The sequence below is a fragment of the Ruditapes philippinarum genome, unplaced genomic scaffold (assembly GCF_026571515.1).
Source record: "Ruditapes philippinarum isolate M1 unplaced genomic scaffold, ASM2657151v2 ctg709_1_1_1_1, whole genome shotgun sequence".
NCBI lineage: Eukaryota > Metazoa > Mollusca > Bivalvia > Venerida > Veneridae > Ruditapes > Ruditapes philippinarum.
The window spans coordinates 157,763-174,866 of NW_026857486.1; the positions used below are offsets into that span (position 1 = coordinate 157,763).

Consider the following 17,104-nt stretch of genomic DNA (forward strand, 5'->3'; position numbering starts at 1 on the left):
GAATTCAATTTATTTACTTAACCCACCTAGGGTTTGATTGTTGAAAATTCTCGAGATAATTAAAACACATTTGTAAAGCTGGACTGTAACATACAATTATTTGGCATTTGATTTTTATAATCTTTTCTTAATGTCCGTTGTATTAATATGCATTAGATGTTTTTAAACTGTATTGTTCTTCCTGTATCTAAAAATAGATTCATTAATGGAAAATTCCTTATTGAATAATGATGATGATAATAAATAATAACAGATTATAAATAGACAAAATGTAGAATACTGTCATAACATTATCAAAAAGCTACCATAAATAGAACTAGATAATCAAAGTAACAATTTTCAGCCTAAAATTTCAAAATTTTGTCAGTCCGTTGGAGGAGACATCCCTCACACACCTACTCCTACAAGGTGCTGCAGATATTAGAGTTTTGCCGTTTTTAAATTTTTTAGGAATTCTATTTCTGTCTATTTTATCGCCACATCTGCGTTGTTTGTGCCGTCTGGAGGCCGTAAAAAGTTGCTCCGTGCATACAATCAGGGATGTTATATTTCCAACCGTTAAAGATCGTGCAACACGATATCAGTTTTTCCAATTTTGTTCTTCCATTTTGGCCGTTTTCTGCTTGGGCGGTTCCAAAATTCCATTCTTGAATACTGTATAATCACCTTATGATATGTGGCCTGCTTAATAAATTGGTCTTTTGACCGCTTATCTGTGATGTGCAAGCTTCATAACCTCCGAACCCCTTTCAAAATTCCATTTTATTTGGTTGCGCCCATTGTTTTATCGTTTATGGCACAAGCATGTTTTTACTTTGGACCATACGCCGCTTTTAATAGAATGACACTAACGTGTCACATTGAAGGTTCCATGATCACCGCCGTATGAACACATCTGTGGATGTTTCTAAATTCAACATTTTACCATTACATGTTTAAATGTTGAATACTGTTTAAGCCGGTGCTAGGGGTCGTGGTAAGTAGCTTGCACTTTCCAGTACTGTCCAGGAACAGGCTCAATCAAACAGAGCCTGCAACATTTTCAATTTTTCCGTTTTGGACTTTCTTGAGGGATTCTAGTTCTCTCTATTTTTGGCTCATCCTGTACTTTTACTATAATACTGTTAGAATATCGACTGTGATCACTTAGAGGTACATTTAATAAGATTACCGATGCTGATCCAAGCTTGAGAAACACGCTTTCGTCTATCATGTTATCATCTCTACTTTTTCAAAATCTGCCACCATATTGTCAGTTCCCCCCCAATCCAACACTGTTATGTATCCGCCCCTTTAGAGCAATGTCATGTTCATTCATGAAGGCTGTACAGCTATTTTTTCTCAAGCTGAAAGTCTAACTGAATATTTCCTTGCAGGTTTACTTGAGAAGACCACAAGTCGAAAGTTCAGATTATGATTTAACGAACTTTAACAAAAGTGGCAAAATGATCCGAAAACTTAAAGTCCGCTTCACAACATAGTCATAGTAGGTTCTAGTTGAATATTTTGTTTCAATTTGATTCCAATTCTTCTTATTATATACTGCGGACTAAAAGTAGTTTCAATGAGCTAAAGATACATTGCAACACAATTACGACAAAATGTTTATGTAAAATAATTTTAAATATGAAAATGTCATTTGACAGATTGTAATTTTTCTTGCATATAAACCTTTCTACAGTACGATTTTCCATATCAACGTATGTTGCATTTCGCGCATGCGCATTCTGCGTAGGGCAAAAGCGCAGTAACGATAGAATACATTTTATCGTACTTAAAGGCTTTAAAAGTCGTGATTTCAAGTTGTCACCCAGAAATAAAACGGTCAGTACTTAAAACTTGAATTGATATTTATAACAGATATACAACATTATCGGGACTTCATAATGCAACGATCAAAAGTTGTCTGTTCAATGAATAAATAGCATGATTAGGTGACTTTGTCATCAGTATTTTAAATTAAAACAGCAGCGGGTTAAAGATCACATTTTATTACCCATGTAATATTACACAATTGGTCTTCCTTGGCCAGTGGATTGGCAAGGCGGTAAGTCTCAAACAGACTGACAAGTGACAGGTTGTTATTCACCAGCAAGTTTACAGTATCATTCGACCGGGTCGTTTTTTTGTACCATGTCATTGTTAATTACTTAAAATTATGAAAATGAGTAATCATTTTATTTATACCAATTTCACCAATGTTTATTGGTTTTGTAAAGTGACAAATAGTGTACGTGTCGTGCATTTCCGTGTATTACACCGGACAAAATGTGTGTTATTCCACCACCCATAATAACTTCGCAAGAGTTTGAAAAATTATTTAAATATGTATGTGACTTACAAAATTCTGTTTGGCATCTCATTCAAGTCGGATAAAGGATAAAATTAGCTAAAGTGAAAACTAAAAATGCATTAAAATCTTATATAGATTCTTTATATCTTATAAAAATAGTTTTGATATGGACGATTTCAACAACAATTAAATTGACTTCTTTATTTACTACTACATATGTATATATATTTCAACATTTTTTACAACATTCTCAATGTCAGCTCCGCTATCGTAAGGGGAAATTCTTAAACAATCGTCTATTCCATGCCTTTTTTTGGACAATCTTGGCCACAAAGCAATGAAGGCATCTTTTGTGTTTCTGTTAAAAGCGATTAATATATATGATTTTCTAATTTTTACCTAAAACTAACTCGGAATTGTCCATGAATTTCTCCTACATTTCTATATAGGACAAGGCTCTTTTGCCCTACGTAAATTGCGCATGCATCCCGTTAATATTTCATTGCAACGGACCGCGTCGTTGAAAGGTCTTTATCAGATGCACGTGCTGAAATATTATCAAACAAGGTGCGAATGAAAGTGTATACCGTCTTCTTTAAGAACAACACATTCCTTAATTGAAAAATAAACATAGTACGAAATCATTGCTTTGTACGAGTTGTCTTCCATTATCCGTCGAGTCTGACAAAAATATTCATTTAAATCTACTATCAATATTTTTTTTTTTTAATTTCAAATTAATGTTTTTCATCGAGTATACTCATTTTGCTTTCTTTTGTTTTGAGCATTTGTATTTATGCATTAATGATCGACTGTGAAACAAGTTATTTTATTTCATATTGATAACCTGATTGATAATATTGTGTCAGCTTTCTTGAACTAAGGTCCAAGACGAAGAAACCTTGTCGTGTTCAAAGCAGGGCTCGAGCAGGCAAATTTTCTTTTCATTTTATTTATAATGGCAAAAGATATCCTGTACATCTGACGGCAAACTAAATTCAAATGACATCAAATCTAGACAAATATAAGACATTTTGCACGTTTCTCTTAAGTAAGGTAGCTGGATTTTGCAACTCCTCTAACAATATTTTTATTGGAATGTAAAAATAATTAAGCTTGTGAACATCATTTAACATAAGAAACCCGTTATTAGTATACATTGCATGTCGAACAATCTTTATATCTACATATTGCTACAAGATCATTCCTTTTATAAGGGCAGAGTACAATTGTGTGAATTAACACCGTGAGTACAAAAGCCAGTACATGTATATAATGCCAAGCTGAAAAACAGAACCAAAAGTACAAAGAATACAACTTATTTATTAATTGGCTAACGTTTTGCATAGTTTGACCAAGAAATGATATGTATGTGTGTTATTTACCTTTTATTTACCGGTTGTTATTACAATAATTTGAATTGACAGAAATGTACTCGTTATTTGTTGTTAAGTTATGATAATAATAGTAATAAGTCTTATACTTTATTCAGAAATAGGAGATAATGTGTCCATCATTTAAATAATTTATCTAAATACATTAACGCGCAAAAAGTTTCATAAATCAAATATCTCCACAAAAGGCAGTTTAAACAGTATTTGAATAAAAATGGTAATCAGAAATATGACCTTTTCAACAATCACCTGTCAAAACATATATAACTGATCTTAATTCACAGGTTATTAACATTTAATTTACATGTTTTACATTACCAGGGGGAGAATTTCTTGTCACTTAAAATATTACAATTTCAACAATAACATACTAGGATATATGTATGATAAAAGATAATTCAATGCTTATACATGTACATATCTATACATTTTTACATAATTCGGTTCAAAAATTCCATTCTAGTTTATGCTTTTCATAAACATACAATGATAATTTCTGAATAACGACTTTGTAATCATTGTTTAAAAGCTTTAACATTTCTCCAAATACATTCTTTTATACAACGTTTGTGTAGATCAATATAAAGAACACTCTAGTAACACATGAACTTCATCCTCTAATGCTCTACAGATTAAACATTTACGAATAAAGGTTCGTGCCATCTGTCTATTTCTTTTTCTAATCTGTGCACCTAGACCCTTCGCCTTAATAATGCAGTTTTTAATAATATCTAAACGCGGCTGAAATTTTAAAGTCTGCAATTAAATTATATGTTCTTACTCTATATAACCCTTGTATTTGACAATTTCAATTTTGAATAAAACCATCAGTAAGTCCGCTTTAAAAAAAAGAATAATAAAGGGGTATTTCCTTCTTCCTGAAACAACCATATCTTATTAAAACATAAACTTTCAAACAATTCTTTAACAAGTTTAGCCAAAAAATTATTTTGGGGATGTATTTCTAAACCATTCAACATTAAGCAATATATTTTTAATATACATATTTATATGACTTACAATTACTTTAATCAATAACGTACAACACCTACTAATTATTAGATAAACTTGTGCGCACAGTTCACCATATATAAAATTATTTTGTGTTTGGGACCTGTCTCCATTGTTAATGTTTTCAAAGTTGTAAACCAGCTCGTTTTATTTTTCTAAATTATATAAACCCCACACCTTACTACCATAACTTAAGATGGGTAAAATAAGTTTATCAAATTGAGTTAAACGATGGCTTAACGTAAGACAAGGGAATTAGCTTTATATGATTTTAATTTGAAGCCTGACCACTTAATGTTTCACATGTTGTTAGAAAGAAACCCGTGCTAAATAAAAGACCGAAATACGAAAATGAAGTAACTACCTCAAAAGCAGAATCTTGATAATTATATGAATTCATAGTTTTGTTTATTTCTCCAGATTCATATACTTTTACAAATCATTAAAAAAGCCTCAAGAAACTTGAAGAATTTGAACGAATTGTAATTCATGACTATGCACAAATAAATTTACAACCAAGTTAATAATCAGATTGCTGCAGGCATCAGCGATACTACAACAACACAACAACAACAACAAAACATATAACCAAACAAACATACAATCAAAAAACATCAATTAACACTGAGTTTGCCAAAAATCTGCATACACACAAAAAGATTAATTGTCAAGTACATGTACTAGAATCTTTTAGAAACAAACATAAAAACTAGTCTGTTTGAATAAACTGTAATACTTCACTGGCTAAACGCAAAATAGTATATTTTGCTCAAGAAAATTTCGGCGGTAAATGTATAATGTTTGAAATATGAGCATAGTGTAATTATAATCATAGGGAAAAATGCATAATGTAAATTTGAATTGACATAACTACCAGTTTTCCGCATGCTCAGTGTAATAGATTAGGATAGAACTGTTATAGTGAAATATATGTTAGCTGTGTCAAAAGATGGGCACGTTTTATCCATTAATACAACTAACCGTGCACTACATGGGTACTTAACATGTATTTTATATAGTCGTTCATGAGATAAAATAATCTTTATATGAATTAATAAAAAATAAGCGACTTCTTTTTAAAGGAAAACTATTATTTATCTAATCTTTGACTGTACTCAAGACGGATAAAAAGTTCGAAACTATCAATCTGTGTACATAATAAAGTATAAAGAAGTTTTATGATAAACTATATTTCTGTTTAAATACGAAACTTATAGTATAATGAATATATGGTTCGTTCGACATTTGCTGAAGACATTTAATTATTCAAAGCCTTTGTTATGTACACCAGACGTAGCACCGTGCTCTTTGCTGTTTCTCCTATTCTCAATCCTTTCATTGTTAAAGGGTCGTAAAGGAACGTTAGAGTTTCCAGGAATTTTGGCATGAATCACATCTAGTGCTTTGATTTTGTCTGCAACGAAGACAGCAATAGTAACAACAGATGATACAAGCAACATGCCGCCTCCATATCGGAATATTTTCTTCCAGTCATTATCGTCCCCATTGTCCATCGCTCCTAAAATTCGAAATACGTACGTAGCATTAACATTCAATCTTAAAAGTACGCAACATATGGCATTGATTTCAAATCATGTACAAATTTTAATAAAAAAAACAGCCATTTCCATAAATTTTTCTAAATTTCTAAAATAACAATTAAGTTACTAAGAAAGGCCCAATTTCATTGAATATATTCAACACTAGAACTCCGAGAGTCGGATGTGTCGCCTTGTGAACAGTTTAGCTGTCACGAAGGCATGTTCTTCTTAAATATAGGTTATTTATAAACACCACTCTTATAATGTACATGTACCTTGAACTTAAGTGGCATTTGAACTGATTGTAACAATGTTACATTACGATTGATGTAGCTTGAATAGCTTTTATTATGTAGGAGAATTGGCCCGGACAAAAATAAAGTATAATATAATTAAAAAAGGGTAATAATTTTAAAATCATAAAGTACAGAGCACCAGTTCTTGTGTACTTCTCTTCTTCTCAATAAGATCTATCATCCTTTGAAGTTTCAAGTAAAACACTTTTATAGTTTAGGAGAAATGGCCTGGACAAAAATAAAGTATGAAAATTAACAATTGGCAATAACTCAGAAATCATCAAGAACCGAATACAGCTTTTTAAACACCGCAATGTATCTTAATGAGATCTATCATCCCATGAATTTTCAAGTCCATAGCTTTCATAGTTTAGGAGAAATGGCCCGGACAAAAATAAAGTATGAAAATTAACAAAGGGCAATAACTCAAAAAATAAGAAGTGCAGCGTATTTTTTTTGTGCACTGCATTTCTTCTTAATTTATTATCCTATGAAGTTTTAAGTCCATAGCTTTCATAGTTAAGGAGAAATGGCCCCGACAAAAATAAAGTATGAAAATTAACAAAGGGCAATAACTCCAAAAATAAAAAGTACAGAGTACTGGTTCTTGTGCACTGCACTTTAATTTAATGAGATCTATCATCCTATAGATTTTCAAGTTCATACCTTTTATAGTTTAGGAAAAGGCCCGGACAAATATAAAGAATGAAAATAAACAAAGGGCAAAAACTCAAAAATTAGGAAGCGCAGAGTAACGATTCTTATGCACTGCACTTCTAAACATTGAAAGAAGCATGCATACCAAGTTTGGAGTCAATCCCACATAGTGACTGAGTTATGCTCCGGACAAGCTTTAGGGGACGCCGACGCCGATACCGCCGACAAAAGTAACCACTATATGTCGCCTTTTCAAGGCGACACAAAAAACAGCAATAAAATGTGCAACGTTTGTCACCCCGTACAGCGGTATGAGGAATATAAAGCTCTTAACAGTGCAATATGAAAACGTCACCTCCAATTTCACTGGTTATAATTCCACCAATTCCAGATGACATTATAATGAGTCCTTCAACGATTTTTGTATTCTCTCTCCCAAAAACGTCCGGAACAGAACTGTCTCTGACGCCTTCACAAAATGCTTATGGAGAGAAAAAGAAATGATAAGATAATTGCACCATTTGACGCAATAATGAAAGATCGAAAGCTGTTGCTTTGTATTTACTAAACAAATAAGTGTAACGGGCCACTGAACAAACGATGTGATAAATCGTTGGATTTTGAGTTACAAAATAAAATAGTTAAGCATATCACTTGTACACAAAATACTGATCATTATTAACACTCAAGTGAACGGACAATAAAATAAACAGAAGGAGATATAGCATTTTTGAAAGTAATATTTAAAAAAAGATGAGAAAGCAAAATACTATTGGTATATTAACGTAATTGTTTGTAATTAAATTGATATCTCGGTTTGTAACAGGACAAAGGAGAAGACATTAACATGAGGTCCATAGAGTGCGACCTTTTAGAAGTCTCTATAGCCTGATTTCTTTTTTTTTATATACAATTTTTATTGGCTTCTAATATGCAACGGAACTGCAACATTTTAATGACTTTGGTAGGAAAATTACTTTCCCATCCACATTAATCAAAAAATATTTAACATGTTGACATCTATAACATATGTCGACAATAAGTAGTTCACACAAACATAACAGCTTAGTAGAGTTTCGAAACAAAAACTTTACCATTAAATGATGAAAAAAGTAGATTAAATGTTGTAAAATAGCCGAAGTCTAATACACTTGGAGCAATAAAACATCCAATGCTTGAGAGAAATGTCGAAGCCGCCAAAACACCAAATATGATAGTAAGTCGTTTATCTTCTAGGTTTAGCATATACAACCTGGAAAGATTCAAATAATTATATATATTAATAAACTTATATTCCGTGACATGATAATGACGAACATGACCTTAATGAATGAATAAATCCGGATTATCAATGAGAAAACAAAAATGTAAATCTCCACTCTCATTTTTACTTTTAATCAAGGTACCTTACATGTTTATTTGAAATATTTGTGTAATGAAACGTACCAATCGTGAGCATGTATACATTTGTGAAACTATGCAACAAAACATTTTTAATTTGATTTCATTCTAACGCGATTGCAACATTTATGATTGTCATTATATAAATATATTAATAATCATTTGCATTTTAGCAAAGTTGAATATTGTATCTAATCAGTCGAAAGAATTTCGCTTTTCATCTGAAATGAGTAGTTTTGCCTAATGTCATATTCATGCTGTATTACTAATAACACAAAGAAAATATTGGAATATAACAAGCTTTCGACGACGATTTATGATTGATATAATAACGTTCATTTGAACTCACCGACTTTTTTGTTGAAATGCCATTTTATTAAATAACCATGCCAAAAACGTCCCAAGAGCCAAACCGACATAGGGACATAAGGCATAGCTCAGTATTTTAGAGAGGCTGTCACCCAAGTCAAGTCTTAACAAAGACGTCGACAACTCTGCTTTGGGTGTTTCAATACCTGCAATTTTCAAAGATGATTATTTAACATGAATTGCTTTATTATATAGAGTGCAACATTTTATTTATTTAATTTTTTATGGGGGGGGGTCTGTTGTTGTTGTTTTACATAGATATAAAAAATCAATAAAACTCTATAAGGACTATTTGAGAACTGCAACCATTGCGCTAAAACTAGATTCTAATATTTTCACTTAAAACGTTATAAAATGATTTATCAATGCAATTATTATTTCACATCTAGAACTTTGACATGTATTTACCCCACTGGTAGAAGAAGTATACAATACAGGTGCACCACAGGAGTACATTTTTGAGAATGTTTTTCTTAAAAACTCCAAAAGTTCTCTGTACAAATGTTGTTGACTCGTCATCTCTCATAGTGAGTTTGAGCTCTTTAAGGGTCATACCAAGAAGCCCTATACCAACACATATCCCTGTAGAACCCCTGTATATAACATTAGATTAAATGATACAGATGTGTGTATAATTGATTTATGGAAATGAAATCCCTGACAGACAAAAGGTATACGAATTACAGGTATATGTTTGAAGAGCATGTTCCATAACTCATTCATTTCTTTTTGTTTGCACTCCAACGCTAAAGAATGAGAAATATGCGGTTATTTCCTGTCCTCTTTACTCGCAAATCAACAACCTTTTGCTTAAAACACGATTTCATCTTTCCGTCGTTTAAATATCTTAAAAGAAGCCAGCTGGAAAAGCACATCTGATATACATGTATATGTAATTAATAAGTGAATGACACTTGAAACATGATCAAATAGTAACTATAATCTCACAGTTACAACATAGTCAAAATTCCTTATACTTCACGTGATTTGTTTACTAAATAGGCTAATCTCATACGCTTGCCGGTTCAATTTCTGCATTTTCTCACACGTCAGAGGTCCCTTAAACTTGATATTTTATATAGTAGACTATAAAGTGTAATATTCCTTCAAAAACAGCCTCCAAGAAAGGAAGTGAAAGATGTTAGAGGGGAAGAAGGCAAGAGTTTCACCCAGTAAAAAATGAACAATGCCATTTGAAATTGGGTATATGTCATACGAATACCGTCCGATATCGACCGGATATCGCACGGCTTTTGCACGTATACCTTACAGTAACCGTTGCAAATCGGCTGCATAACGGATGACAGTACGATAGTCGGCAAATTACCTTACGAATATGGAACGGTGTGCAGAAAGAAGATGCCAAAGGTTTTACTAGGTTATCGGGCGAGTACCCTTTGGAAACTGTCCGAAAACCTACCGGACCACATAAGGTGAATGACCATCCTTCTTCTCGTAAAAATATTTTGAAATGTTTCTCTACGATCTCAAATTTTAAACGGTGCTCAATCAACTCTTCTATTTGGCCCGTCCCCGCTTGTTATATGACATAGGTATAATAGTGGTGCCACAATCGGAGCACATCGGACAACTTCAATTAGTCTTTCTTACGGAGTAAGTTGGTGCGAGTATAGTTTAGTATAAGTAACAAAGAAATGAAAACATAAATTTGTCAACTAGATAACAGCAAAATTGTAGAGCATGAAATGTATTCCTCTGGTCCCCTTTAAGATACTTTGTAATTATCGAATAGTAGTAAATGGTTCAAGGACCATAAATATGTTATTGCATTTATTGCTTGTTTTAAGAAAACGAAAGCGATGATTAATAATTTCAAAAAGAAAAACCAGAAAAGTAGGTCAAGGTTACGCGAATTGATGAAAGTAAGTTAAGTATGGCCATGTCTTCCGGAGCACAAACGTAAATTGTTTGTTCGCGCTAATAAAGTACTTCACTTCTAATCCCAAAATGACAAGTGCGCAGATTTGTATCATCCATTTTTTGTCTGTAACTAGTTTATACCAGTAATAAAATGATACAAGGTATTGTTTAAATAACATTGATTTATATATAGCACTTGAAGCTAGGGCCGTCGTGCAATGAATAGGAGACATTTGTTTGCATCATAAACTTAAACAAATAAGCCGCATTGTTAATGTACACAAAGTGCCAGTCTTTTTGTTGCATTTTTTATTTCATTACATTGTGTAAGATTAAGGATATTATTTTTTATATTTGTTGTGAGTGAATATGCTGTTGTATTGAGTGATATACTGCAATATGAATATTTTCTCCATTCGATGTGATACATTGTATATGAATCGTATTCCAGAAGATTTTTTTATCATTTGTATGCCAAATAATAAAACAAAACAATAACACGTAAAAATACGAAGTCAGATGTTCAACGGCTGCACAAATGTTTAATCAAAAGAAATTAAAATTTAAAGCTTAATTATTACATTTTCAAAAACATTCATGGAATCATAAAATTTAAAAACATGGCAATTGAATTTATGAAAAGTCATTACACAGAGACAGAATTGGTTTTCTAACCTTCACAAAGCTACTAAAAGCTTACAATTATTAATTAAGCAGTCTTGGTAACTGATAATATTTATAAAAATAAAATAAAAAGCATAAATAAAAAGGGTTGCAACATCGACCTTACATTTATCAAATACTCTAAATCCGCCTGAAAAATTCACAAGATTCTTGAACTTTAACAATACCTTAAAACATCCCTCCACTTAGCTGTGATCTTTTCTGGCACAACAATATAAATTATAACAGGGACTATAGATCCAATGAACGCTCCTAATCTGGCAAGGAATAAAGCCGCCATTCTCTTCGTTGTAAAATATTCCAGAACCGGAATAAACCCTCCAAACTGAATGAAGCTGGCCCCAATTGCTGAAATCAAATTTCTTATTAACTTAAGAGAGAAGCAGAGAAATCAAAAACGTTCAATAAATGTATCAACATCTCAGAAAGATAAAATCTATTGAGCCATTTAATAGAAATTGTACACGCTTTCGTTGTTGGAGTCACCTGTATTTCGTTTAAACGAAATGATTATTCATTTAAATGAAATAAAGTTGTTTAAACGGAATAGGATTTTGTTCTAAACCTACATTTCGTTTAAAGAAGTAAGCGTTATGTTTAAACGATTAACATTCCAGTCAAAATCATGAGTAAGTTACTTGTGTTTCAGTTTTTATCATTCCCAATTTTGAGAATCAGAGCTTTACATTTTAATCTTGATATACATTTATGTTATCTTTTGTTTTTTGTAGTTAGTCACACAATTCATTATTTGAAACAACTGCTGGTATGTCCTGAGAATCTCCAACCTGTCGTATGCAAACTGTTGCTTCCTATTGTAAAACTCTCCTTATTCACTGTTTCTAACCGTTCCACTTTACAAGAATCATTTCAAACAATATGATTATTGTCTTACTTACCAACTGGTCCATACATCAGGAATTTTATCAAGCCTTCGTTACCTTCCAGGTATGACAAAATGATAAACGTTACCATCAAAAGGCCAGCCCCAATAGCGATAGTCACACGATAACCAAGAATAATCATTACAATTGCCGCAAGAGCACCTGTAATACGCAAAACGGTTATCACAAGACCAAAAAAATGATAAAAGCCTCGAAGCGAGCTCAGTTACAGTGTCACTGTAAGAACCCATTATTGAAATGTGAGAAAATTTGTAACTATTTGAGAGTGATAATTACTAAAAAGACAATTTTTGTTGACTGGCTGCCATTCTATTCTAAGTTTTTCAGCTACTTATTTCAGACCTATAATAGAAAACAAGTTGATCACAATGTGTCCGCATGTATTCACCGAAAATTCAAGATACTAGTGGGAGGTGAATGTCCACTCATATTCGACATGTAAGTACAACATTCAGCCTGACATTTCATTTAAACTGAATATAGAACTTGAATGTTAAGCTCCGAAGGCATTTAGAAGATTAGCTCGATAACAGAATGAATATTTAGCTGTCCATTTGGCATCTTAATTAACTGTTACACTAGTAGCAGAACATCTCGCCCGTCACATTAACAAGCGAATGACTAGTTAAATGTTTGGCAAGCATATCATCGTATGTCGATATTGTGAAAACAGACGCGACATTGTGAAAACAGACGCTATACTATATTTAAGGTTTGATCTCTATGATATGTAACAAACTTGTATTAAGAGTTTCATTAGTTTATCTCAAAATACATTCGGCAAAATGCCCATGCGTACACAGTACGTGAATAAAAAAATAAGCATATAATACAGTCAAATGGTCGATGTCAATACTTTATAAAACATATATCATTAAGTTATACAGTATCTTTTGGCAATAAGAAAACGTAAACTAAGAATAGAATCTACAAACACTTAGTGACACAAATATCAACATGTCTCAAATTACATTACTTAGAGATTAATACACGGCAGAGTAGGGCCGGAAGGTGATTATCTGCCCGCAAAATGAATAATGGCCCCGATCGAGTGTCTAAAAAGGGTCTAAAGCACAAACAAAACAAAACAAAACAAAACAAAAATAACAGTTTTACAGTGTTTGGGATAAACCTTTGATTGATTATAAAGACAAGTTTTTTGAACATCGAATACTTTAAATAAATATATATTTTTCCCAATTTCTTCTTCATTTTCTGAATTTATTAATGCAATAATTTTAGGTATATTTTGTCTTTTCCAAATGTGTCATCTTAATTTTTAAGTATATCTATTTTTTCGTAATTCAGCATATAGCGAACATTCTAAAATGAAGTGAAGTGAAATTCATCTTCTAAAATAAAACAATTTCTACATTTCCTATCATCCTGTCAGTTTCAATTATCAGTCTATGTAAAGAAACTCTAAGCCGGGACAGTGTAATTCTATTTTTTTCAATATTAATACAGTTTAAGTACTTCTGAAATTTAAGATATGCAAAAGATACATAAAAACGAGCTCTAGTTTCTTTGTTTTAATAATTTAATACATACATCTGCATTACCTACACCTTGAATTAACCATATATCACTAAAACCAGGCGATTGTAATCAATATTTAACGCTTCAAACCCATGCTCTTTTTTGTTAGGTGTTATAAGTAACTCTTTACAATAATTGAATCATTCAATTCTGAAAACCAATTTTGGAGGAAAACATCATTTACTCTTTATTTCATTAAACCTAAAAAAAAACATCTGCATTACCTACACCTTGAGATAACCATACATCATTAAAACCACTTGACTGTAATAAATATCTAATACTTTTAACCCACGTTTTTATGTTAGGTCTTAACTCTCTGTACAATAAATAATATACTATTTTAACATATGTTACATCTTCAAGTTTTATAATTTTCGGCCAGTACTTTATTACCCTTATACTGATTCTGTATTTCAAACTTGTTCTTCCTAGGTCCCCATATATATTATTGTTCTGAGTTTGTACTCTGAAGCCTTACAATTTTTTAACAAAAATTTAAATGTACTTTTTCTAATTTACAACAATCATACGTACCGCTTACCTCTGAAGCATGGTTCTAGATTGGTGAGATTAAGTTATCAAAAATGTCTACTATATGTTTAACAGTTATACATGGGAATTTGATCACATCTATTTGTAACTTATATTATGCCTTCAAATCCGGGCTAGATAATGTTTCAAAAGCAGTTTTACGTTTTAGTTGATATTATTTCACATTACATGTCCCACTCATTTCACCCTTATGGCCGCTCTAGATTTTTTTTTAGTGTGTCGGGGGCCGCGTCCTGTGAACATTGCCTTTGCCTTGTTGATCTTTATTCTTGATTTTTAAAAGATCCACCGGTTGTAAAGACTATTCTTAAATAAGTGATTTTTCGGCAATTTCCAAATTTTCTCTTTTTTTATATACGAACGAAATGTGACTTCTTAGTCTGAATTTTCTGAAAATCATTATTTTAGTTTTCTTTATATTAACAGTTAATCTCATCTTATCACAATAATTCTCCAATAGCAATAAACCTTTATGTAAAAAATTCTGGAAACAAAGTGATCCCTCGGAAGCATTAATCACAACAAAATAACATAAGAATTGCAGACTCGGTTTGATTGAGTCTGTACACGAGAGATAATGAATAAGTGCAACATCCCTCACGTCCCCTAGCACCGGCTTGAGCGGTACTCAATTCTCAACACTTTATAGTGTTGGCATCAATGATTCCGAAGGACCAGAAAATATAACAACACTGAAGTGAAGTACGGGGCAACTTTTTACGGCTGCCACACGGCACTTGACACCTGCTGTTGTGGAGTACAAAATTCTGGAAACAAAGTGATCCCTTGGAAGCATTAATCACAACAAAATGACATAAGAATTGCAGACTCGGTTAAGCCTTCTTCTGTTTCAGATAGAATAACAATACCATCTTCCTATAAAGGCAATGCAATAAGAAATACTCGACTGTCATTTGTCTGAATGGCTAAAAAATTAAATAAGTGTAAAAGAATAGGTCGCGATCTTGTAAATGCATGAAGGAAATAAAACTGAATTACACTTACTGTACATTTGGATGAGCGCAAGGTACTCAAAAGAAATTTCTTGTAGCGTCCCTGAAGGTATATCGGTATCATTTGACATAGATGTCAGACAATAAGATAGTAAAACCAGTCCTCCAGCTAATAATGCATTGATACCTGTACATGACAGTACTATCAGCCAGGCTCGCAGACCACCGTTTGGCGGATGTTGTACTGTAGATCCGTCCTCTGGTGGTTCGAGCTGCATGCCGAAGTCATCTTGAATACTTCCCTCCCTTGTCACATTCACATAAACAGGCTCTGGTGAGTCGTTATCACGTGTTTCCATTTATCCGATGAAAGGTAGACCAATTTATGACTTATTTAATTCATTAAAAAACAACAGGTTAATCGAAAATTCAAAAGCAGCTTAGGTTTTCAAACAATAATCTATTAAACGCAGAGAAAAATATTTAAACGTTTTTAAACTACATGCTTTTTACAGCTGCCCCTTGCCTTACTATAATTTGCAAGATGATAAAATATCAAAGCCTATAAAAGTTTTAATGATTGGATAATTTATGACATGCTCATGCAGTACATGATTTATACTCAAACAAACTAAACTTTTCGACCCTGTCCTTAATTTATTCAAAGAGAACCTTTTTATTAAACAATTTTGTAAATAGAAAGCTATAAAATCTAAATGCATAGAAAATATAAGTTCTTTCATAGTAATCTCGGGCATTTTTATTACAGCTGGTCTAGTTAAAATCCACTTAAAACATAACAATGTTAAAATATCTATAATGTACAAAACTGCTGATTTCTTTGTATATACATGTATCTTAAAATATGTTTATGTTATTGCTGAGGTTTGATCAGAACCATTTAGTTTATATACTCTTAGATGTGAATGCCTGTTGCAGGGATGTCATTATTGAAAAATAGTAATATTTCAAAATTTAAAATGGTTGGAAAAAAGTAAATACATGTAGTACTGTTAAACAAAGACTCAGTATCTATACTTTACATGAAAACATATAAATTTCACAATTTTAACATAGAAATATACATGTAGATTTAAAACACTATATAGGTGGTGTTTTCGGATACATATTTGTATTGTTTAAACTGGTTAGTTTACAGTATGTAATCCTTGCCATGCTAAATGTTCAAAATGAACTTGTCCATTTTTCAAACTGGACAAGACCATTCATCATTTATAGGGAACTTTAAAATTATTTACTGGTTGTGAATGACAAACAGAGTAATCCATGATCAGACGGCAAAGGTTGCAGAAAATAGAAATTATGTTAAATTGAAAATAAATGCAATTTTTATGCCCTAGGCTGAATGTACATTTACATTGTATTTGCAAACTGTTGAAATATTTTTTGTAACGCTACATGTGTAACGTAATTAAAATAAATCTAAGCAAAAACTGCAATAACAAAGCAGACTGACATTGCAATATACACTCTTAAAATAATGCTTGTTTTCTTTCTATTTTTTAAAAAGTTGTCATTGTAAACGACCCGATTGGAATTTTAATGAATTAGTTGGGTTTTTTCTCACACAAGCTAAGTGACCTATGCTCCCATATTGCTGCAAA

The 17,104-nt window shown here is 32.1% G+C and overlaps 1 protein-coding gene across 1 annotated transcript; it reads right to left on the minus strand.

The window, feature by feature from the left end:
* Positions 1-3,555: 3,555 nt before the first annotated feature.
* Positions 3,556-16,024, minus strand: LOC132749913 (uncharacterized). Its single transcript, XM_060739839.1, has 8 exons — positions 15,532-16,024; positions 12,427-12,573; positions 11,695-11,875; positions 9,371-9,555; positions 8,943-9,108; positions 8,287-8,444; positions 7,548-7,673; positions 3,556-6,217 (listed from the first exon to the last, which is right to left on the minus strand). Exons 1-8 carry the CDS (start codon positions 15,836-15,838, stop codon positions 5,961-5,963), a joined length of 1,527 nt encoding a protein of 508 aa, XP_060595822.1. The 5' UTR covers positions 15,839-16,024; the 3' UTR covers positions 3,556-5,960.
* Positions 16,025-17,104: the final 1,080 nt, after the last annotated feature.

Excerpts from the sequence above, each read along its gene's own strand:
- LOC132749913 (XM_060739839.1), bottom strand. The coding sequence starts at position 15,838 with ATGGAAACACGTGATAACGACTCACCAGAGCCTGTTTATGTGAATGTG. Across the intron at positions 9,109-9,370 it reads ATACTTCTTCTACCAGTGGG|GTATTGAAACACCCAAAGCA; the intron begins GTAAATACATGT and ends TGAAAATTGCAG. Across the intron at positions 6,218-7,547 it reads TATAACCAGTGAAATTGGAG|GAGCGATGGACAATGGGGAC; the intron begins GTGACGTTTTCA and ends TTCGAATTTTAG.